Here is a 24,129-nt window from a genome sequence, read left to right as displayed (position 1 = left end):
TATGCAATATCGTATTATATCAGATGTTTAGTTTATTAGTATAATCCCTTAGAACCATCAAGTCAAACTTAATGTGTATGGAAGAGGCAATAAGTTCAGTTCCTTGGGAACATTCTGGGGGGGGGGGGCGGGGGGAGGGAGGGTCAGGGCCAATTGGATAGAAAGGGTATGTCGCTCAATTGCAATAATTTACATGCAAATGCGTTTGGCTATAAATGTGCCAGTAGCAGCGACAACGCTCTCCAACGTCAGCATGTGAAACACATTGCCACAAGGGGGCTAGGCGGTATGTGGTGGGCAGTGAGGAGTTGGTGTGCTGTTGTGCTGCTAAAGTTTTTGGCCAAATCGAACTAAAATACGCATACAGGCATTTTTGGGGTGTGGAAAAAAGTCTGACGTAATTCAAGACGAAACTGAAGCTGGAAATGAGCTCGTCAGGCAAGGGCAGTCACATCTAGTCACATGTGTTTTTGGTAAGGCTTATAGGGTATGGCCGCATTTGAAGCTGACAACCTTTTATGCAGATACATCCCTTACATATCTATGTACATACATACGAGTATGAGCATGTATAAGCATGTATACGGTGTATAGTCGGCACATTGACAAATTGTGAACATGACAGCTCGCTGACTCTCACAGCCGCGACAGCGGCGGGGATATTTTGATGGGATACATTTTGGTCGTTTTCGACACAAAACGAAAATCCTTTTGACATTGTATTTACAAAACGCATTTGTCGCCAACGGAAATTGGCACAGAGCACAATAATAAAGCCGCACAGGAGGAGGCAAGCAAGCGCGAAACGAACGACAGCCAAAAGGAATTTGCAAAGCGTCTGTCACTTGAGCTCAAGGATAACAGTTACAGCAATATCAACAGCAACAGCAACAGCAACATAAACAGCAACAGCAACAGGAACAGCATGCCAAATACAGCTTCACAGTCTTTACATCGCATTCAATTTGGATTCAAGATTCAAAAAATTTAACTATTGCCTGCTGCTGTAATAAGTTCGATACCCCAAGCTGAATGCGCCGCCAGCAGCTAATGAAGTGGTTGGCGACTGGTGGCACTTCTAGGCAAAAGGCACTTTCTAGTTTAATATCAAGAGGAAGCAACATCAATTGACATAATGACGGACAGGAATGGCGAAAGCGGCTCAAGCCAATCATAAAATGAACGCGCACCCAATCTATTCCATACTCTACTCAACAGAGATGTCTGACAACTACAGGCTATGAACATTTGCGGATCCATTGGCTTAACTTTGATTAAAAAATATAAATAAAATGGGTACCAAAAATGTAAGCGTAATATATATATATATGTGTATTCCCAGTCAGGGTCAAAACTACCGATTTCTTATAAAATACTAATCCAATTTATTTATCAAATTATCATTCTTCATCAGAAGCGATAACAACTCATATGCCAATGATAGATTTCTACTTAATATCTAAGTAGAGGTCATCTCCTCGTCGAGCCTAATCTTTTTTAGCGCTCTCCGATTTCCAGTGTATTCATTTAAGGTATTCAGAAGTCTGTTCGGACAGCTTGTTGACAATTCACAGACTTTGACTGCATTCTATTACAGGGTAGAAGGCGCCCCGCAGTCTGCGGTCGCAAGAAGGAGCTGCTCATCAAAGATGGCGTTGCAGAAGCAAAAGCCACAAACGGGTGCCGATGGCTGCTGACATTGACACGGCTACTGCGGCAGTTGGTGTCTCATTGGGCCTTGCCGCTGTTCTTGCAACGTTACGCGTCGCGTCTGCAGGCGCTTTTCAAGAGGCGACATGAATCTGATGTCACGTTGAAAAGTGCAAATCAACAAGGCAAGAAGATGGCTGAAAGAGGCTTACTGCAGATTTCAAATAATGAGCACATCGTATTATTGGATGACAGAGAAGGCGAGCAGTTCAGCTTCATTATCTGCATGAAAATTTCAATAATTTAACTATAGGCGGCTAGGCATACTTATGCAAGAACAATTGGTAATTGGATATTCACTATCTGAGTGGCTGAAAAGCAAAATAACGAGTCAATCTGCGATGCAATGTCATTTTATTGTTCGAGCAGAGCTTACCTAAATCCAAATTATACAAACAAACAAAATTTCTGGGTAATACTGAGCTTATCTTGGTAGAGGTGCAGCCAACTGCTAACCACTGCGTGTAATTGCAATTGAATAATATGGGCCATGTGCAGCCAATTGGAATTTCGTTGTTACTGGTGTAACTGGATTTCTATACAAATTGTTCACATAGTATAGGGGACATGCAGCAGAATGGCAACAGTCGCTGGGACAACAACAAGTTTGTGACGTTGGACTAATGTGCGACCGTGATGATCAATCAATGCGACTATTCGTCAGTCGGTCAGTCAACCAACTAGCCAGTCAATCAATCAATAATGAACGACCACCGGCAGCCATGTATATATGCAGTGTGTGCTCGTGCTTGTATGTGTGTGTGTGTGTGTGTGTGTGTGTGTGCGTGTGTGTGTGTGTTTGTGTGGTGTCCAGCTTTTGGCCAAAATCGTGCAACAATCAATAACGGCGCTCAGTGAGCTGTATGTGATTTGGACCTGCCCTGGGCGTGTCTGAAAATCCGCTGTTTTGTCTACTATAATCTGTGGCCTATCACTCGATATTTAAAGTTCAACTTAAAGTTGCTCTTCGGTGTCTGCACATAGTTTGGTATGTGTGTCCTTAAATCAAAGTAAAGCATCAGACATCCTGCTTACCTGCACAGAAAGCATACCAATTCATGTGGCCTGTAAAGTTACCTTTATAGCACACACTTCCCCTACTCTCTCCCCCTCTCCCCCTCTCTCTCTCTCACTCACTCTTTCTCTGTGTGTCGTTTTATTATCTTTTAGTTGCTATCTCGGTTTCGTATTAAAAAACTTTTCAAATTTTTGCGAGCCCAAGAAAGTGCAGGTTACTCTTTATTGTGTTAAAAGTGTTTGCTTTTACACAAGTCTTTTTACAATTCCGGCACACACTTAAATATATATATACATATATATATAAATATATACCTCTAGGGACAATCGGCAGTTGCCACGCCCTCCGGCTGCTTTTTTCCCGGGGCACTGTAATTGATTTATGTGCGTGAACGTGCGTGGAACGGCTGCTTAAACCTTACACCCATCCACCATGCCCGAAACAACCACACCCTGCCACATTTCCAGGCTTCAGTCTATCGTGTATACTAAAAGAAAGAGGCAAGTAAGTCTGCTCCAGTTCAAAATGCCCTACTAGAAGATACCCTATGCCCAGCCCTAACATTTATTAGAGGCTAACCAAAAAGTTGATTATTTTTGACAATTTTCGCCTCAAACTCGAATAAACTTTCAACTTTGGGCACAGGAAACTTATCCAGTGTTCATGGTGAGGATTTATAAGTAAGGGGACCGACGGGTCGCGATGGTGGCCCAGAAGACTTGAAGAGTGTATTGCGAGTATATCATCTTTAAAACTATCCAGATATATATATTTTTTATGAATGCATGATAATAGTATTTTATAAAATTGAAAAATAAAATTATTTAAATGTTTTTTTAAGTCAGTGTCAGTGTCAATGCGAAAGGAGCTCGACTTTGTTGTTTTTGTTGCGGTTCACAATTTGACGTTCTGCGGGTGGCTTCGTACTCCAAATGGTTCCATATTTTGAAATCAACATCATCAATCATGGTTCAATTTCCACTAAGATGTCAGGATAGTAGTCAATGTCCGAATTAATGACAAAGTTGGCTTCAGCATCTGAATCCTCGACGTGATATTATGGTAGCATCTGAAAGTAGGGAATAAGAGAGGCTCGGGTTCTCATTGGTTGAATTTAGGGATACTTTAGAATAATAATTATAATTAATTAGCTACATATATCTCATGTGTATTAAAGATTCGCTTGAATCTCATATACAATACAAATCCTAAGTGTAACAATTGATAAAAAATTTCACACTTTTTTCGTTCAGGTTGTGTTTAAATGTGGAAAATTTATATTATTGATTAATGACTGCGAGGGACGCAACGACATCGTTGACTTCGTGAAATTGGCTCTTAGCAACTGAAAAACGACAACTGTGGAGACGTCCTTCAATAGTCCTTACCCCGAAGGAAAAGGAATACTAAGATCGATAGATATGGAAGCCACAGCTAATAAATACGATTCATGTGATGGTTAAAATTTATCCAATATATATTTAATAATTGCAAAAAGCTTGATAATTGCAAAAAGACGGTCAATCGGACACTGGCTGCTGGGCCTCAGCGGCAGAGGTGCTGTGGTAAATCTCTGTGTAATCATGGCTCGAAAGAAAAGTGCTTTCCTCAGCGGGAGCAGCCATTCCCATTAAAGTGACCAACAGCACCACCTGCATCAGCATCAAAAGATTGAGCTTGAGTTGAGTAAAAATAAAAATTTATGGAGTGGTCATTCATCACAGGGCGGGCATCTTCTGTTTGTTTTAACTTTGCTATCTGAGTTGTAAGTCTATTGGCCATTTTAAGTTTAAGGAGTTATAAAAACAGCAGCACCACCTCCAACAGCAACAGCAACAACAACAGCAACAACAACAGCAACAACAACCGCAACAACAAACAGACATCAACAATCCCAAGAGCAGTAACAATACCAATAACTAACACGCTGTTGCTTCGTTTCTTTGCTAGCTGCTCTTGCTGTTATTGCTCATTTGTGGCTGTTGTCTTTGGCTGGTTGCCGTTTATTTTGCAGTTGCTGTTGATTTACTGCTGCTGTCGCTGCTGCTGCTATTGCCGCTGTTGCTGCTGCTGCTGCTACTGCTGCTGCCGCTTCTTGAAACTTAAAACTTTCATTTATAATGGAATTTCCTTGTCAAACACACGGCGGCGACTCCCTCGATGGGGCATCAGCACAGCACGTTCTCTGATAATCCACTAATGTTTTCCATACTCTGTTACCGCAGCTAGATGAGTATTTTGGTATTGGTAAGTGCAAAGCCGGTCCGACTGGCTGTCTGTCGCAAATTCTAAGCATAAGAATAACAATTATTAAATTAAGTTATTCAATTCGGAATAGAACACCAAAAGAACATCACCCCAATTGTGTGATTGTGCTCCCAATTACTATAATGGGAAATATGTATGCAAACATGAATGACAAAAAGACTGCAACAACAAAATTTGCCAAGGGCTTCGAGCTCATGTTTTTGTGGAACATCCTGTTTATCTGCCGCACAACCGTTCACCAAACTTCCGCATTTTAGTTGCAACCTGAATCCTTTATTTTTCACGTATTTTAATATTTGCCCTCGCATCACTTTGCATGACTTGAGTAAATTGCGCAATTAGTTTATGCGAATTTCAATTAATAATTCCATGTTCGCCAACATTTTTTACACCCTGCAAACACATTCTAAATGTTAAAAAAGAAAAAATAGTAAGTGCATTCGACGAGAATGCCCGACTACAATATTCCCTGTATTTAATCCCAACAAACATACAATTAAAACATATACTCAACATTGAATGTTGCTCACTCTCAGATTAACTGGTCTGTGGAACATTTGCACATCTTCAGCAAGCAGTTATTCCATTTCTATAGGTGTAGGGTATCAAAGCAAAAAAATACCAAATATTATATAAACTGTTGCCAAGGGTCTCCAAATGAAATTTATGACTAAAATTTTTACACGAAACGTATGGTTTGTCATGTGCCCATTTATTGTCCTCGCGTAGCCACTGTCAATGTTCGTCTGTCCTGCTGTCCTGTCCGTCTTCCACTGCAGCAGCCCATACCATCGTCCAAGTGGCTTTTTGTTTGAAAATATTTGTTGATTTTTTTTCACTCTTTGTTCCAAATATTTTCCGTAAACTTTTGGTGCATTTTATTTTTATTATTTTTTTTTGAATAGTAAAAAGCGTTAAAAACAGAAAAAATCTAGCTGTCATCATACATAAAAATACAAATGTATATGTATGTATGTATGATGCTAGTATTAATATATGTACACATATCAGTCCGGAACTGGTAACTGGCAAAAACATTGGAGGATGGGGGGTTGGGCACTATTCCCTATCCAGCTTTTGTACCTGGCTAAATCGTATGAGTGCCTGTGCATTCATGTGAATGCATTTTGTATCTCTTTATACTTTCAGCATGAATGTTTTGTTCTTTCTGCTTGTGACCGTACGTACATCGGTTAAGGTACCGAAATACGAATTCATAGCTAAATCAAATCTCTTCATTATTTTAGGATTTTGCGAGTTCAGTTTCAATGAGTTACACAGAAGCGCGTTATCTGGACTCGATGCTATTGTCGGCGCGATTTTTTTCTGCGCTTCATTGATTTAATGGAAAAACTTTTCGGTCCGCCGTTTGTTTATCTGCAATTTTACTACCCATACAAACAGTATTATAAAATTATCGTAAAGCTTGCAATGCACTGAAGGAGACGTTGTCATAAAGTACACACATGCTTGGTCAGCATCAATGGTCGAGTCGATCCAGTCTTCTCCGCCAGAAAATATTCTTTTCTTTTTCCACTAGTTTCATATGGAGGACTACGTCCTTACATTTTGACACTACTTAATAGCTTTCAGAGTAACAACTCTTTGGTTTTTTCAACTAATAATTGAATTTAGAAGTAAATAGTTATGTTAGGGTATGCGATTTGCGACGTTTCTTTCGTTTCTTCATTGTTTTTTTATATTTTTTTGGTTTTATTTTCTGGCATTTCACAAATTGACGCTCATAAATTGACTGGGTGGTGGTCAGTTTCATGGATGGCATAAATACATATATCTTTGTTATTGTTGTGGTTGTTGTTGATGGCCAGGCAAGTTCATTCCATATGTTTGGTGAAGCTGTTTATAGTAATTTTCAATAGTTTTGAGGTGAAAAATATGTTCCGCTTGTTTCCCTTATATTTTGTTGTCGGCTTTTCCTTTGTAATAATAACATTTGCCATGAAGCTCTTGTTTTCCCATTGAATTCGTTAGTTATGGAGCAAGTTATGCGACACTTGTTTTTGCTTTTGAATGAAAAATTATAATAAGTTGATAAGGTTGCTAAAAACTAGCAATTAGAAAACTAGAATTACCCCAATGATTCTTGTCTATGGGATGTTCTGACATGAACCTCCTCCTATCTGTGGGACACTGCAAATCAACAATGACTTGCATCCATCTGAAGATGCCACATTAGGGGAGTGATTTCCTTGAAAATACCCTGTAGTCTGGATATAAAGTCCCCTAATGCAAACAATGGAGTTTAGAATACCTGTGTATTATCAGAAAGACTTAAAATTTTGATTAGAAAATCAAGACATGCTTAACTTGCAGCAGGTGTCGCAAGTTGCCCTTCGATCGTCGCACACATTTTGGGGGCACAGGGTATGCACCGCGAGCTTGCCACTTCGAGCTGGTGAGCAACATCAACCATATCCTTGTCCTTGCCGTGCAATTAAGTCGAAGCCACATTGACATTGACAGCCCAGGCAAACTGTTGACATCCACGTCGCCAAGAAGATGATGATGATGATGATAGCGATGTGGCACAGTCTGCCAATCTGATTGTTTTTCGTTGGAAAAATGATATCGCCCGAAGTAATGCAAATAACAGAAAGTTCCTTAACTTTAAAAAGACGGCTTAGTCAATGTGCCTTACAAGATTGCGATTTTATCAATGTTAAATATTCAAACTAGTTCATACTTATACTTTGCGCCCCATTTAAGCAGAAAACTTGAATAAAAAATTCTTTAAAGTAATACATATTTTAGTATATGCACTCCTATATCGTTATTATTAGATTTAATTTTATACTCTTTTTGACTCTTTTTTAAAAATTCCTTCACTGAAATTGTGATGATGAGAACGTACTGTGTGACGAGTGTGTGACTTGACTTGACTTGACTTGATTCGACTTGACGTAAATTGACTTGTGGTCGCTCCGAGTCTCAGTTCGCAGCAAGAGTTGCAACTAAAGTCGCAGTTACTGTTGCAATTTGTCTTGGCAGACCAGCAAAGTGGGTGTACTAGTTGAGTAGAGCAGTAAATGTTCCAACTGTCAATATTGTCATTTATAGCAGTTTGCCTAGTTACCTATTTATTGTTGCACGTAATGCAAATGGAGTCAACGTCAACTATCTCAGCTTCAGCTGCACCAACATCATTTACTTTAGTCAAATAAATAACATCCTTGTGCCAACATATCAGCTTACTAGCAAATTTGCATTGCCTGAAGATGTCTTCGTGGAACTTGGAACAGAATAACAATTTAATTGGAACTCCATTCATTTAACGACGCAAAAATATGTATGCGTAATAACAAGCTGTGTATGTGACAAGCTGAAGGTTCAGAAAAAGGTAGACATTCAAAACGCACAGTGGCAAGTGCAATTTAAATAACTAAGAATGCTGTAGTCGTGTGAGCTCGACTACGATATACGCTCGCTAATGTTGATTAACATACCATCCCCAAGAATAGTCTGCCCAATAGATCTAAAATATGTATATCAGTAATCGATACAATTAAATAAACTTGATGTGCTCGGGGTATACAAGAACTTATATTCGAAATCTTAAATCTCTAACTTTTATAGTTATGGACATGGCTAGATCGGCTCGGCTGTTGATTCTGATTAAGAATAAATAAGGAGATGCTTCTTTCAATCAAATACTATAGAGATAGAGTTACAGAGGTATCTATACTCCGGCGTGCCAAAGAGAGCTTAATATTTATTTTTATTTATTTTTTATTTTATTTTTTATTCGGCACCTGAAAATGTGTGTGTTGCATGCTCATTGATAATACTTTGCATGCAAGCTTGTGCAATTTCGTGTGAATACAGCGGTAGATACCTAATCATCTGTCTCCTGCACGCTGGATTGTTCTTAGCAATTGTACCGCAAATCCTGTTGCACACACCATCACTGTGACACACACACAGGCACACACACACACAATAGATGTCGTGTCGCAGACAAGCGGCCACAGCAATGTGCTTGCCGCAAGTGCACACCTTAAACCACCCACACACCTGCCCCATGATACACACACACACACACATACATATCTACTTGCCGCAACATTCAGTATGGTATGCGTGTATGTGTGTTTGCAAGCCTAATTAAAATTCCGCATTGCATTTAACGCCGTTGATGAGAATACGTGCTCAAGAAAGCGGAAACTTTCATTTAATTAAAAGTTTATATAAAAATAAAAAAATTATAAAATAGTCAAATAGACAAAAATAACTACAATATAGCTGAAAATTGCAAATGCTTATCTGTGAATTGTTTGAGTCAAATAATAAATAAAATATGGTTTTCGTTCAATTTTGTTTGTCATTTATTTATATTTAGTTGTTGTTGCTTTCAATACAATATTTTTCGTTAATAATAATCCCATTTATTGTATTTGTTCTGTGAATTCTCCTTTGCATTTGCCTTTCTTGTTCTACATAAGAATAGAATAATTGAAAGTGTTATCTTTGCATAAGTTATTAATGCCGATTACATCCAGGTTAGAGAGAATAAATAACACACACACTGCAGATCATCTTAAAAGCTGTCTTTACGAGATACGCTTATCCCTATTATTTGTTTAATTTTATTTTTTCCATTTTGCATTGGCAATTTTTATCCTAAACTTCGAATCTTGATTTTGTTTTGCATTTTTCAATATGCGCAGCTATATTTTTTTATTTTTATTATTAATGGTTTTTCTTTTTGATTTCGTTTTGTTTTTGTGTTTTTTTTTTTAAGTTCAGTCCCAATTTGATGGTTTTCTCTGACTTTAAATTGTATAACTTGACTTGTGTACACATACATGAATACATGAACATCTATGTAGTAGAATGCCTTGTACATTCACAAATATTTGTACATATGTGCGTACATACATATATATTTAGTATTGTTTAGCAGTTTTGATTTAAACAGAAGCACTGGATGGGTGACTGGAGATAAAGAACATGAATGGAGCTTACATCCAAAATTGTTACAATCGTTCAGGAAGGGAAAGGGGAAGCGGATGGGGTTATGGGTTTATTGCTGAACGGAACTGGACTTTGCATAAATGGGGCAACATTTCTTATGATTTGATTTGTTTGAGTGTCCCTCTTTTTGCTTACAAGTAGTCTGCTAGTAATTCTATAGCTTGGTTTGCATTTACGTTGTTGTTTTTTGTCATTATGTAAATTGTTGCACTTTTATCATAAATTGTTTTCTGTTATGTTGTTTGGTTTGTTTGGTTTGTGTGCTTCACTTAGTTTCTCGCATTTGCTGCTGGCTATAAAGTAATTGTTATACTACGCTGCTCTTTGCCATATACACTGAATGTATGTGAATATGTTAAATATTACTTATGCATAAAATGCCATCAATTTTATTTATTTTTATGATTTATAGCTAAACTCTTCACTAAATCTAAAAATATTTATTTATTATTTAAAAACACAAAACTAAATATTTATTTATTTATTTATTGTTTTAAGAAAATTATAAATACAAGTTAACTATGAGAAAAAAATTGATTTATGCATTTTACAAATGAAACTCTTTGAGTTTTCGCCAACAATTTTGCATGTTGCTTGCGCTTAATTAATTAAATTTTATTATTTCATTTATCTGTTAATTAATTTGTTAATATGTTTCTTTCGCCAGCTCAGTGTTCGCAATTTAATTCTACTTTTTGAGTTTGTAGCTCTTTTAATTTTGTTGCTATATACTTAGTACTTTTTACTTACCGCGCTGCTTTCAAAAAAAATATTTAATTCTAAGTTTGGGTAAAAAAAACACTGATTACAGTAGTGTGTGTGCTTAAATATTGCCATACATACATATGCTGCTGGCATTTGCTTTGATTTTTCTGCCTACATTTATTATAGGTATTTTATAATTTTTGTTTAATATATTTTTGTATCATTACTCAAAAAACTGATTTCCATTTGTTTCCTTCGTTTTTGATTCACGTTGCTGTTTTTACGATTCAACTTTTATTTACATTGAATATTGTTTTGCGTGTGTGTGTCTTTGTTTGATTTTTTGGTTTGGTTTTCTTTGTTTTTTGTTATTTTTGGATTTTTTTTCTCTACTTTAAATTGCCATAACTAAACGAACGTTGAACGTATCATGTTGATTATCACTAACCTAGTTTTTTTTCCTTTTGTGTTTGTTTGTTTATATTTCAGTAGATTGGGGCTTTTGCTCATAAAGTAAATTCATTTTGGGCCACAGTGAAAACTTATAAATCATTTTTCCATATTTTCTGATTAAATAAAGTTTGAATGCTAAATGAATTGAATGCCACAGCAAATATGAACCGTGAAATTGTGAAATATGACAAAAGGTTAACGGATCAACAGACTCAAGTGACACTTTGAGGTCGCTTGCGAATTCACTGTGCGATAAACTGAATTGAGTTGACTTGAGTCCTGACCTTTTGGGCACTGCATATCAAATGCGTCTGATTGAAGCGGTTAGAGGATTATACAAATGAACATATATATATATATATATATATATATATATATATATATATATATATATGTATATATGTATGCATTCATGACGGCCCTTTCGTGTGTATCGATAAATGAGAGCAATTGAGACTGAGTTTCCGAGCAAATGACAACATTCACAAGTTGCAAATGGTGCTGTTAAGGGGCCTCTAGAAAACGCGAATGCAATTGAAAATGCATTATATATATATATATATATATATTTAAAAATGTCGATGAGTACGAGTGGCTCTTTTTGAATGAGACTAACAGACGCTCAAATGGTTCGTATTGAGTACCACTCCCGCTGCCATATAGCCCCCAATGGCGCCGTTGTTGTTGGCACGATGCGCCGCCTGATGATGATTGTGGTTGTGACTGTGATTGTGACTGTGAGTGCCGCCGCCATTTCCATTGGCATTGCTGTTGGCTGGCGTGGCAGCGACGGTGACGACGGCCACGTTGCCACCAGCATCGCCATTCTCCACAACGAGACCCGCAATACCCACAATGGGACTGCGACTGCCCGACTTGGCCAGCGTCAATGGTACGCCACCAATTGGCGTTGTCGCTGTGGTGGTTGTGGTGCCGGTGCTCAAACTGGTGCCGCTTATGTGAGCGCTGATGCCGCTCGGCACGCTCGACATATTGTGTGAGACAGTTGCGACGGGTGCTCCCGCTCCCGACGACGAGGCAGCCCCAGCTGCAGCTGCAGCTGCAGCATTGGTCGCTGTACGCGTTAGCTCCTCGTTGGGTATGGAGAAGTGGCGATAGGAGATGTATTCAGGCGGCATGGTTGCCTGTCGCTTTGCGTTCTCGATACGCTGCTTCTTGAGCTTCACATAGCTGAGCACCGATATCATCACAATGAACACGATAATGCCCAAACAGCAGCCAACAATGAGGCCCAGCCGTCTAGTCAGTATCGAGTGTATAAAGCCATTGCTGGACAGTCCATTCTCATCAGTAATGAGGCTGGGCGTCGAGTCCAATGTCTGTACGTCTGTGCAGGCGGAGATGTGCGAGTTCTTCAACACCTCGTTCAGCACTTTGTCCGTCACGATACTGTTCTCAATCAACGCTGCCTGCTGCTGGTCCATCTCATCATCCACACCGTTCAGGTGCTGATATGGCGAATAGGTATCCGACAGCGCTTGCAGGGCGACATCACCAAATCCAAGTCCAGCTCCAGTTCCAGGTGGACCCAGTGTCAGCAACTCGTCGCGTGTCTCATTGTAGTGCAGCCTTTGAAGCGCATTAGCCAAAGGCTCCGAGAGCCAATTACCGGTACCGATGACACAGATGTGATAGCGTGTGTTGGGGCTCAGTTTCGTTAGCTTTGTCGAGCTGGCCGTGCCATTTAGCCGCTTGCCGTGGATCTGTGGAATAAATTAACCAAGTTTCAAGATTGTTATTTTTTGTATTTGTTTTTGCTTTATTTTTACTTTGCTTTTACTTGCGTGCCAACCTCAGACCGTAGACCCCACCCCACCCCACAATACCACAATCTCGCCAGACTTGGCCTTCATTGCCGTGTCGTTTTATTCAAATTATTTCTCGCGGCCTGCGGCTGCACTTTGACTACCATATCCCGACCTGAACAATGGGCATCATTTTATATTTTTTTTTTCGTTCGATTACCGCTTGTTATTAATAATTTAATGGAATTGCGTCTATACTTGTGGAGCAGCCTAATATATGATATCCAAATTGATAATAATTGATTACCTAAACTGAATAATTCACATTTTATTTTCTAATTGGCTAAATGCATATCGTACAGTAAATAATTCAAAGCTGACTACTCCAATTGTTAAAGGATCTCTTATGCTTGATGTCGCAACTGTGCCCACTGTGATGTGGCTAGGAGCATCGCATCGATGCTTAAACTAAATTTTGTATGCACACAGACAGTTGGGGAGAGTTTATAGAAGATTGAACAAAACCATATGCCCTCCTTGATAAGACCCGATGAGTGCTTAGTGAATGAACACAACGACGGGCTGAGGGGTCGAGGGGCAAACATGAGGATGGACAGCTCGATTTGGCTTAACGTCAATGAGTATTTACTATTAAATAAATTTCGAAATTTGGCGTTCAGTGTCTGGCAGTGCATGTCTGCTTTTGGGCAATCACCGGCCACTTACCTCATCCGTGGCAGCAAACTGGGCGGGTCGTTCTCTATCTCTATCTCCATCTGCATCTCCGTCTCGTTCGCGTTCCAGCTCGCGGTCTACGTGCCGGGACCTATCGTAGTTACGGTCCCGTTCTCTTTCCCGTTCACGTTCCCGTTCACGTTCGCGTTCGCGTTCGTGATGATTATCAAGGCCTCTGCTCTCGTCGCGGTCGGTTGGGCCAGCAATGAGTCCATCGTTGGTGGCATGGTAAACGATTTCGAAACCGGTGAGGCCCAAATGGTCTCGACTCTGCCAGGAAACGACCACCGAATACGGCTGTATGTCCTGTATGGCCATTTTGGGTATTAATGGCGCGTCACAAAATTGCTGCGGCTCCATGCGGCCAAACACCTTGCCACGCAGCTCCGTTGGGTGTTCGCACCTGAGATAATTAATGTTATCGCCCCCGGACGGCGATAGAGACCATTTGCGATGATCCCGCAGCCATTCCCACAGCTTTTGTGCATCACAACTGCAATGCAGTGGATTTTCTGTGTGTGCGTGTATTTGTTTGTGTGTGAAAATGACAGTCAGAATAAATATAGAATTAAATTTACGGGACACTGTTTCATTTACTCACCGTCTAGCTTCAGCTGGCGCAAATTTGTCTCCATTGGTTTCAGTGGCTCCAGCGGCACTAGCTCAAAGTAATTCTTTCGCAGATCGAGCAATTGAAGTTTACGCAGATAGCGGAAGGCATCATTGGACAGTGCCGTCATACGATTGCCCATCAACAGGAGCTCGACAAGGCCGTGCAGGTTGCGGAACGTCTTTTTCGAGATGCGGTCCAGCTGATTGAAGCTGAGATCCAGCGTCTGCAGTTGAGCCAATTCGGAACTAAACTCGTCCAGATCCTTCAACGTGTTGTGCGATATGTTTAGCAGTCGCAGCAGTTTCAGTCCCTGCAAACGCTCCTTGGGCAGCAGCTCCAGCTCATTGACGCCCATGTCAAGGGTCAACAGATTGGTCAACGACTTGAAGGCACCCGGCGAGATGCGCGTGATGCGATTATTCACCAAATGGAGATGCTGCAGCGCCTGAAAGGCCTCAAAGTCCTTGGAGGTGAGAATGGAGAGATTCGTCTGGCAAATGTACAGCTCCTTGAGATACAAGTAACGCTCTTCCTTCACCGTATAGATCTTATTTATGGGATTGCCTGTCAAATTTAGCCAGGACAACCGTGGTATGGACAGATCGGAGAGTGCTGAACTGGGTATCTGCAGGAATCGATTGCTGGACAAGTCTACACGCTGCAAGTTAATCGAGTGCCGCAGAAAGTTGGCCGGCAACGAGAGCAGCAGATTGCCACTAAGATCCACGTTGTCCAGCTGCGTCAGATTGACCGCATTGAAGCCGCTCAATGAGCTGATCTTGTTGTCTCGCAACACCAGATGCCTCAGGTTCAGTGTGCCGCTTAGCTTGAAGAAATCGATGGAGTTCAGTTGATTCCGGGCCAGATCCAGCGTCTCCAGCGTGCTCAAATTGTACAGTGCGATGTGCGGAAACTCGACGAGATTATTGCGGCACAAGCGCAGCTCCTTGAACACATTCAATCCACTGAAGATGTTGCGGTTCATCTCGGACAGCTGATTGTCGCAGAGATCGATGCGCACCAGATTGGTGTTCTTGGCAAAGAGCTGATCGGGTATGCTTCTCAAGCTACAGTTTGCCATCGATAGGTGCTGCAGGGAGCGCAGCTTATCGAACATACCGGACATAATGCCGCCGACTCCTCCGCCGATGCCCACATGGCTGAAGTTATTGTGCGATAAGTGCAGACGTCGCAAACTGGGCACATCCAGTTTCTGGATGTCTGCCGGATTAAGCAGATTACGCTCCAGATTCAACTCGTTTAGATTCTGCATGGACTTGAACGTGTGCTGCTCAAGCTTGCGCAGCGATGTGTTCCGCAAATTGAGCATGCTCAGCGGCAGCTCATCCAAGAATATGTCACGCGTCAGCTGCACGAGCGGATTGTGCGAGAGATCCAGCAACTTGAGCTGCTTGAGCCGACTGAACGCAAAGCCCTCGATGGCCTCGATCTGATTGTTGGCCAGACTCAGCTCCTCGAGGCTGAACAGTGTGGCGAAATAGTCGCGTCGCAGTTGTCGCAACTGATTGCCGCTCAGGTCGAGGAACTTCAGCAGTCCCAAGCTGCCGAAGGTGTCCTTCTCAATCTCGCGTATGTGATTGTTGCTCAAGTAGAGGCGGCCCAACTGTGGCGTGTCCACAAATAGCGAACGATCGATCTTCGCCAGCTGATTGTCGCGCAGCCACATTATCTGGATGCGTTGCTGCTGGCGGAAGGTGCGCTGATGGATCTTGTGCAGATAGTTTGCCTCCAGCTGGATGGAAAGCAGCGATGAGTTTTGCTCGGGGAAGATATCCTCTAGCACGGTGAGCTGGTTGTCCTGCAGATTGATATGCTGCATGTTGGCCAATGTGTGAAACGCCCCCGGCTCAATGTCCTCAATGTTGTTCTTCTGTATGTGCAGCTCCTGTAGCGCCGGCAGCGGCTCAAAGACACCCTTACGCACACGCCGGATGCGATTATTGTGCAGGCGCACCTCTCGCAGCTGCTCCAGCTTGCGGAACATACCGATCTCCAGGTCTTGGATCTCGTTGTTGTCCAGCGACAGTGATGAGAGCTTCGTGCATTTATCGAATAGAGTGACAGGCACAAGCGGTATAAAATTGGAACGCAAATACAGATGATCCAAGTTCGATAATGTGCTAAAAACATTGGGGTCAATATGCGCAATGCCATTCGATTCCAGATAAATGACGTCCACGTTCGTCGAGTTGGTAAACGCATCTGCTGGCAGTTCAAGTATATTGTTCTCCGATAAAAATACCTCGCGCAACTGCGGCAAATTGGAGAAGACGCCACTGATGGCGTGTATGTGATTGTGACTCAGATCAACGGTCTGCAGGCGCTTATTCTTAGCGAAAACCTTGGGGTCCAGTGTGATGATGCGATTGTGTGACATGTCCAGCGACATTAGCTCCTTGAGACTCTTGAATGCCTCGGACTGAACGAGCTCGATTTGGTTTGCATAAAACGACAGCGTCTTCAGCTGCGGAAACGCTCGAAAGCAATCGTATATAATCTCACCAAACTGATTCGAGCTGAGATCCAGCAGGATTAAAGATGGTAACTTTAAAGCGGCTGCTGCCGATGCTGCCGCCGAGGCATTGTTTGTGGCCAGCTGAATGTCGCCATAGAATGTGGATATCTTATTGTTGGACAATCGAAGAATGCGCAGATGGTCCAGCTTGCGCAGCGCCATCATCGGAAATGTGCGCAATCCATTTTCCGACACATCAATCTCCTGCATGCAATCCTCTAGACCGGCGAATCCATGCTCTGGTATAACCTGCAACCGATTGCCCTTAATGTTCAGCTTGGAAACGCGTAGGCCATAAAAACTGTAATCCTCGATGCGCACAATCTCGTTGTAGTCAAAGTCCAATGCGGTCAGCTTTTGCATCGAGCTGAGGGCTCGCGAGGGTAACTTCGGGAGAAGACAAGAAAAATAAAAACAACAACAGCAGGTTAAGAAACTTTCCAATTAGTGCATTTTATTATTATTGACAAGTTACTGTTTACTATTGCAATTTCAATTTAAAATCACACAATAATCGATATACAATTGGAGACTATCGATAGAGTGTCAATTAACTAGCCGATAGGATAAAGTCTTATGCAAAAGCTATAAGTAAATTTGTGCCAAATATTTGAGTAATTTTCATAATGTTATTTAATTATTTCTAATAAAATGAGATGAATAAAAGAGAACTATGGTTTTCTATTTTGGCGACAACATTGCGAGCAATTTGATATGAATCAAGAATTTCACAGTTTTTGCAAAAATAAAAATATAATCATATTGCAGCACATTGTTTCTTTTTATTAATATTATTTTATTGCTGTCATATTGCTCGAAACTTGTTTACACTTTCTGTGCAAATAAATATCAAATATCAACACACAGATGTTGTTCAAGTGCGATTTGTTGAACATATCCAGTAGGATTCCTCGAGCAGCCGGCAGCCAGCAGTCAGCAGCACTGGAAGCCATTTTATTTTGTGTACACTTTTAATACCCATTCAGTGGTTGTCATAATCTGAACTAAACATCTGTGAACACTTCAAGCGTATATGTATTTAATCATTAGCAGCGATGATGGACGACAATCGTTCGCTGTTGAGGTTGCCTAAAATAACTGATATGCTGAATGTTCATCTATTTTATTCAATCCCCCGATAACAATTATAATTGTATATGTGTGTGTGTGTGTGTGTGTGTGTGTGTGTGTGTGTGTGTGTGTGTGTGACATTATAATCGCAAGCAAGTGTTAATATTGTAAATAGTTCAGTTCTTCAAGGAATCGACAATGTTTGTGTGCTGCGTGTCGTGTTATGTTATGCGGGTTCAATGAGTGTTGAGAGGTCAGAAGCGAGGACGCCATGGGTAACGCAACAAGTTCTGATCGAAGGCGGTGACTGAGATGCGCTGATCATCGATTTTGCCACCGTTCATTGTCTTCTGCGCTATCTCACAGTCCTCGGGATTTTCGAACTCGACAAAGGCATATCCGCGCCCAGCGAAGCCAAACTCGTTGCGCTTATAAGGAAAGTCAACGCTTATCACCGGCCCGAAGCTGTTAAAAATGTTGAAGATGTGCGTCTTGGTTACGTGGGGCGACAGCCCGTGAATGTGCAGGCGCACGGTCCTTTGTCGCTCCGCAATTTGGCTCCTGCTGAACTCATACGAGCGCGTTGGCGAGTAGCGTGAGCGACGGTCGCGGTACCTAATCCGATCACGTTGACCAGACGGTGAGCGTCTGTCCCCGTCACGATGAGCTGGCCGCGATGATGAGCGCCATTGCCTGGTTCGCGATGCCGACCTCACATCCCTGCGTACATCCTCAAAATACGGTTTTGACGATGGACAAACTGGTTCGGGGCTATGTTGGTCAAGAATAATTTCCTTTGGCACTGTGATTGCGTGGAAAAGCATCTGTTGTAGCTCAGTGTCTCTGGCTCTGGTAGATGAGTGCGATGATGATGATGTCATCACCTTGTCTCTGGCACGTGAAGTTGAGTGCCATGTTGATGATTCATTCTCCCTTATCTTTGGCTTTGCGACTGCATGGGTTGATGGGTGCTTCTCTGAGCGTTTTGCATCCTTGACCTTTCCTTGTGAGGTCGAATGTTTAGCACGGGAATTCTTATGTATATCGGCTGAACATAATGTTGTATGCCTATTATTTTTATTCTCGGATGTCTCAACTGGACGCGTGGGTGAGCGATGACCCTTGCCGCTTGAGATTGGATGCGGCTCATTCTCCTTTGCTTTTTTGGCTGAAGGTATTTGGCGCTCCTTCTTGCCTTTGGGCGTTGTTGCCTCAGGTGCTTTTTGGGGTTTCTGGTATTTGGTGTTTGGTACTGCAGTGACTGATTTCTTCTCATTGAGTTTTTGAGTTGGCGATGCGGCCCGGCCCTTGCGTTTCTTCATCGATTTCGATTTCTTGGAGTTACTTGGCATTGGTGACCAAGTCTCTAATGCTGCCGGATCTGGCATGGAAGTTGTTGCCGCTGCTGCCATCTTAGTTGACACAGTCTTCCGGACTGGTGTCAACGACGGCGATGGAACCAGAAGTTCTGGAACCTTCGTTTTGTATAAACCACTACCAACCACTCGGTTGCATTTTGATTGTCTAATTGATTTGCAGTGACGTGTGCGATGACTAGGCTTTTCTTCATCTGTCGACACGCTCTGCGAGTCTGTGGATGTTGAATCGTAAGAGCTGTCGCTGGTGCAGCTGCGGCTGCTGTAGCGGTCGCTGATGGAGCTGCCAGATGACGAGGAAGAAGAGCGTCTCTTCTTCTCCGATGAAGGCTTGCCTCCACCGCCCTTCTCCACTTTACGCTTCTTCATTGCCTGCTCGTTATTGCGCTTACTTTTAGAAGGCATTTTCACTACGCGAAACCTTTTCTATTCACCAAAAAATTAACACAAATTTACTCAATTTCAATTATAGTTTTCTTTTCTATTTTATTATTATTTTTTTTATTTTTTGCCAGAACTCGTCCGATTAGCAACTGACACGTCGAGATTTACTGAGAAATGAGCTCCATGAATTTGATCCAGCATGCACAGTTGATTTCGATAGAATTTACTTAAAGGTGATTTCAAGCAAATATTATTTAGTCTTGCCGATAACTGGCAATCAAAGTCAAACTTCATTGACTTTGCTGTCAAAGAATTCAAGATAAATTCGTCTGAAGCAATTTCGAATAACTTTTAGCTGGTACATTTCAAATAATTAGAGCACTATTTTGGAGTTGCCATTTTTAATGTGATGGGCATCACTTTCTTCCATACGTTGCACAGATAAAAATTTCTGCCGAATTTGCCATGACTGCATTAATCTTATAGTAAAGTAAAATAAGCATTTAAAAGCAATTTATATTGCATATCTTTGATTAGCGGAGCTAGTAAAAAGTTATTTGTACATATAACTTAATTGATTAAATCACTTTTAGGGTAAGGTGTTATCAAATTGGATATTGTTTGAGTACCGCTCGACCAACTTCAAGTAGAGTAGACGCAATCAAGATGACTAGGAAGATGTGTTATTTTGGAATTTTAAATCGAATCGCAGCAGGAATATAATGAAATTCACTCGGAAATCGATGGATTCCACCGTTTCAAGCTGTTTGGCTTTTTAATTGCATTGAATTATAAAATTTCCGCAACGGCAGAGCTGCCATGTGGAAGGTGGCCGGTGAGGCAGGTGACTGCACACCGTATACAACTGGACGAACGGACAGATGGACATACAGAACGGAGGAGTCTGTGCCATGTGACATGGCCAAGCGAATTACGGCCTTTTAATTAATGTACTGACATGGAAATTTATGGCAGTCGATTTTAATTTATTGAACATTTGCGCAGCCGTTTCGGCCGCTTTTGGCTTGGCGCCTTGAAAACTGCCCCCAAACAAATTTATGGCCAAGTCAAGCAAGCGATTGCCTGGCCAGAGCAATGCGGGAGGGTAAGAGGTGTGCACTGTGCACTGTGCACAACTGACATAGTATGCTTTACTAGGCAGACAGGAACAAAAGCAGAACAAAGAAATGGCTACCATAAAATGATATTTATTTTTATTGTCGCAACATTATGAAATATTTACGAGCGCTTTGAATTTGAAGCAAAAGAACAAAAAAAAAAAATTTAAAACACAAAATAAAAAATTAATGCAATAAAAAAGAATATAAGAGAGCAGTTATCATGGGAACGCAGAAGGCATACATATATCTACGTACACTAACAGAAAGAAGACAGCGACAACGACCACGACCACTTGCTCCCATCGAATTTGAATTGTTCATTTAAGAACCGATTAATTCAATGGGAGTTATGTATAAAATTGTGGTTGTTGCGTTTGAATTACTTCAAGCTGTAAGCCCTCTGCCAGGGTAAACATATATATGTCGTCTGGGCTTTGGATTTGTCGTTGTCAGCATGCTTAACCCTTGACATGTCGTGCTCGGCGGTGGCATTCCGAATCCTTGACGCGCACCAGCTGCAGATATGGGCTCTTGGCGTTGCGGCAGTTTCTCTTCCGGGCTTCGCAGCTGCTCAGCCAAAGTTTGCGTCCAGACTCTTTAGAGTGCCAGCAGCTGTTGCGCTTTTGATGTTTGCAGGACTTCAGGTCGCAGCGGCTTACGTCCTTTTTCGATCTGCGGTGTGATTGGCGACGTGGAAGGGATGCGCATGGAGCGGAGCCGGAGCTGCCCTTAACATTGGCGCAACGTTTGTAGTTGGTCACCTTGAGCGGCGCCAAGCCCAGGTTCCTTAGACCGCAGTTCCGCTCACGCAGACGGCAGGCACGCAGCTTGGTACAGATTTTTGATCTAGAACTCCGCACGCACACCCTCTCCTTTGAGTCCTTATCCTTGACAGAGCAACGACCCGAACAATGCGATGGTTTGCGTGCCTCGCTGATAGCCACCAGGACGAGGAGCAGAAAACAGCAAGCGGTAATCTTGAACATGATTCGAGCTGATTGCAACTGTAATTGTAAATGTTATCAGGAGCTAACGAAAGTTGCTGATGATTCCCAGTTGATCGAGGTGCCTATTTATAGGGCCCGACGACATCCCAGCCTTATTGCAGCCCCATTGTCTCGTAGATGTTTCTAGCTTTCATTTAATTGAAATGCATGTTTTGCTGACCTAATTATGCCATATGTTTATTTCGGCTTGCTGTTGTACAATTTTTAAATAGCAAGGTGGCAAACAATCGAGTGAATGAAACAATCGAATGAAACGAACGTGCTTCTGACACATTTATTCAAATGAATACAAATAAGTACATGTGAGTACGTAGTCTAGCTAAGATATTAATTAATTATATTAATATTCTGAAAAGAACTATGAGAATACATCTAGTCAAAATTGTAGTACATAGTAGTATTTATTTGAAACGTAAAAAGGCACAGAGTCCAGCTCAGAACTCAGAGGAAACAGTAACCAAAAATATATTTCAAATAAGCAAAGATTTGCTCGGAGACAATTTTAATGTATATAGTATATCAGATTCTGATGAGAACACAGATAAGGGCGAATTTAAATATTAAGAAGCATAAATTTGTCATAGCTCAGTTAATGGGTATGAAGAAAGTAGAATACAATTTCTTGGGCGATGTTGGTGAGATGAGCGTGGATAAAACTCTCTGGAAATGCCACTAATTTGGCTCTCTATTGAAACAAACGTATGGGTTTGAATATGTTCGATTTAACAATCAAAGGGTTTTCTTTTCATAGTCTGTCTCTGAACCTGTTTTCAATTAGATTTCATATAAAAGCAGCTGATGTTTCAAAAGCAGCAAGAAATCATGAAAGTGATATTGACATGCTTTCATCTCTGCACACACATCGAATCATTGAGTTTTTAAAGTCAATACCCTTGACAGCAGAAAAGCAATGCAAAACAAAAGCGGCGCATGTCAGAGACAAATGTTGCAAGTTTAAGCAACTGTTGTTCCTCCCGCCATTCTTTGCTGTTGCCATTGTTTCGCCCAGTCTCCAAGAGCTATAAGAACGATGAGCTGTGGCGCTAGCTGGTAAACCACAACCAGCATATCAATATGCAGTTGGTCACATTAATCGGTAAGTTCTGCTCGCCTTGAGGCAACGTTTAAGTTACTTCTTCACTTACTTTTAGCAGCCACTGTGCTCGCAACGGCGCTACTCCTGCTACCACCGTCGACTAGAGCGGCGACACGTCCGGGACAATGGGTGACCGTTCGGCCACCATGCCCCATCGCTTGTGGCTTGCGCAGTCCGCGCATCTGCGGCCGCACCTGGAGCGGCATGTGTCGTCGCTTCAGTAACATATGCGAGCTGATCACGCTGAATCTCCAGAATCGGGGCAGCAGCAGTCCGAGGTGGATACACACACCGGAGACTGACTGCCGGCGGGTGCCAGGCATGGGGGCGGCGAATGAGTTCTGGTGCCAACGGGAGTGTACCATTCGTCCGGTGGTCTGTAAACGCTCGTCGCCCCATGGCGAGATTTGCGCACGTTCACTCGACGGTCGGTTGTGCAAGCTGGTGGCGAATCAATGCCAGCTGCGCAACAAAAACTGCCACACTCAACCCCGGAACAGTGAGTGTGCTGCTGCTAATCCATTGAGCCCACTTAATTCCCACACCTTTTCTTGCAGATTGGTTGCCGACGGACAGGCGTCGCTGTGCCGGGATGCAGCTGACCGATAATGATATGCCCTGTGTTAGTCTGCCGACCCAGGTGACAATTAGGCCAGTGCTGCCGCCAACGCCTGGCCGTGCCTAATGTCACAGCGCTTGCTGACTAAACACAAGTGTTGCAAGTCCTCTTTTCTTTTGCTTCGTCTTAATAAATATATGTTAATATGGATTTGGGCGATGCAGCCAGAGTATTTCCTCTTTAATTGCAGCCAGTTCCATTTTGCTACAACTTGAATAGCTTCCGTTGATGCGATTAGTGCCACGCCCATAACGCATGAGTCCAGCTGGCTGCCTTTTGCCAGCTGCCGTGCTCTGGGCGAGAATTATTTTATTGAACCCAATTGTTTTTGGCTTTGGATCGTTTGTTATTTCGCGGCGGCAAATTACATTTTATGGCTTGGCCGTTGCTTTTGCTGTTGCTGATGCTGTTGCCACTGTTACCGCTCTGCTGTTGCTGCTGCTGCTGCGGCTGTTTTACAAACTTAATGGCTTAGAAAACCATTTGCATTTTTTCGGTTGCCCAACTTTTATCAACATTATTGGCGCCGTATGTTTGCGCCGCTAATTAGCTTTGGCTGCATCAACACCACCTAACAAATATTTTGCCAGCATTGTTTGATGTGACCAGATATTCAAGAAGGTAAACACTTATCAAAAACTAGATAAGGTTGCTGTCAT

At 41.9% G+C, this 24,129-nt stretch overlaps 4 protein-coding genes across 4 annotated transcripts in view; 1 reads left to right on the top strand and 3 right to left on the bottom strand.

Annotated features, from left to right (window-relative positions):
• Window positions 1-11,554: 11,554 nt before the first annotated feature.
• LOC6564893 (chaoptin) overlaps window positions 11,555-24,129 on the bottom strand; it is a 114,214-nt gene continuing 101,639 nt past the window's right edge. Inside the window, exons 7-9 of the mRNA XM_001991771.3 lie at window positions 14,249-17,183; window positions 13,639-14,159; window positions 11,555-12,870 (exon numbers count right to left, since the gene is read on the bottom strand). Of these exons, the coding sequence (XP_001991807.2) occupies window positions 11,758-12,870; window positions 13,639-14,159; window positions 14,249-17,183 (4,569 nt within the window). The 3' untranslated portion in view covers window positions 11,555-11,757. The remainder of the gene's footprint in view (window positions 12,871-13,638; window positions 14,160-14,248; window positions 17,184-24,129) is intronic.
• LOC6564894 (suppressor protein SRP40) lies at window positions 17,904-19,710 on the bottom strand. The gene has a single exon (XM_001991772.2). The coding sequence runs from the start codon at window positions 19,646-19,648 to the stop codon at window positions 18,122-18,124; it is 1,527 nt and encodes a 508-aa protein (XP_001991808.1). The 5' UTR covers window positions 19,649-19,710; the 3' UTR covers window positions 17,904-18,121.
• Window positions 21,085-21,898, bottom strand: LOC6564895. Its single transcript, XM_001991773.2, has one exon. The coding sequence runs from the start codon at window positions 21,732-21,734 to the stop codon at window positions 21,207-21,209; it is 528 nt and encodes a 175-aa protein (XP_001991809.1). The 5' UTR covers window positions 21,735-21,898; the 3' UTR covers window positions 21,085-21,206.
• On the top strand, window positions 22,978-23,536 carry LOC6564896 (the record flags this gene model as incomplete). The annotated part of the gene is made up of 2 exons (XM_001991774.2): window positions 22,978-23,350; window positions 23,409-23,536. Coding segments are annotated over 2 exons (501 nt in total), but the record flags the coding sequence as incomplete, so codon positions are not given.

This window comes from Drosophila grimshawi, unplaced genomic scaffold (assembly GCF_018153295.1).
Source record: "Drosophila grimshawi isolate 15287-2541.00 unplaced genomic scaffold, ASM1815329v1 contig_848, whole genome shotgun sequence".
Lineage (NCBI taxonomy): Eukaryota > Metazoa > Arthropoda > Insecta > Diptera > Drosophilidae > Drosophila > Drosophila grimshawi.
This window is presented reverse-complemented; position numbering and strand designations above follow the sequence as displayed.

What these genes read in the sequence shown, in the direction of transcription:
- LOC6564894 (XM_001991772.2), bottom strand. Translation starts at nt 19,648, where the DNA reads ATGCCTTCTAAAAGTAAGCGCAATAACGAGCAGGCAATGAAGAAGCGT.
- LOC6564895 (XM_001991773.2), bottom strand. Translation starts at nt 21,734, where the DNA reads ATGTTCAAGATTACCGCTTGCTGTTTTCTGCTCCTCGTCCTGGTGGCT.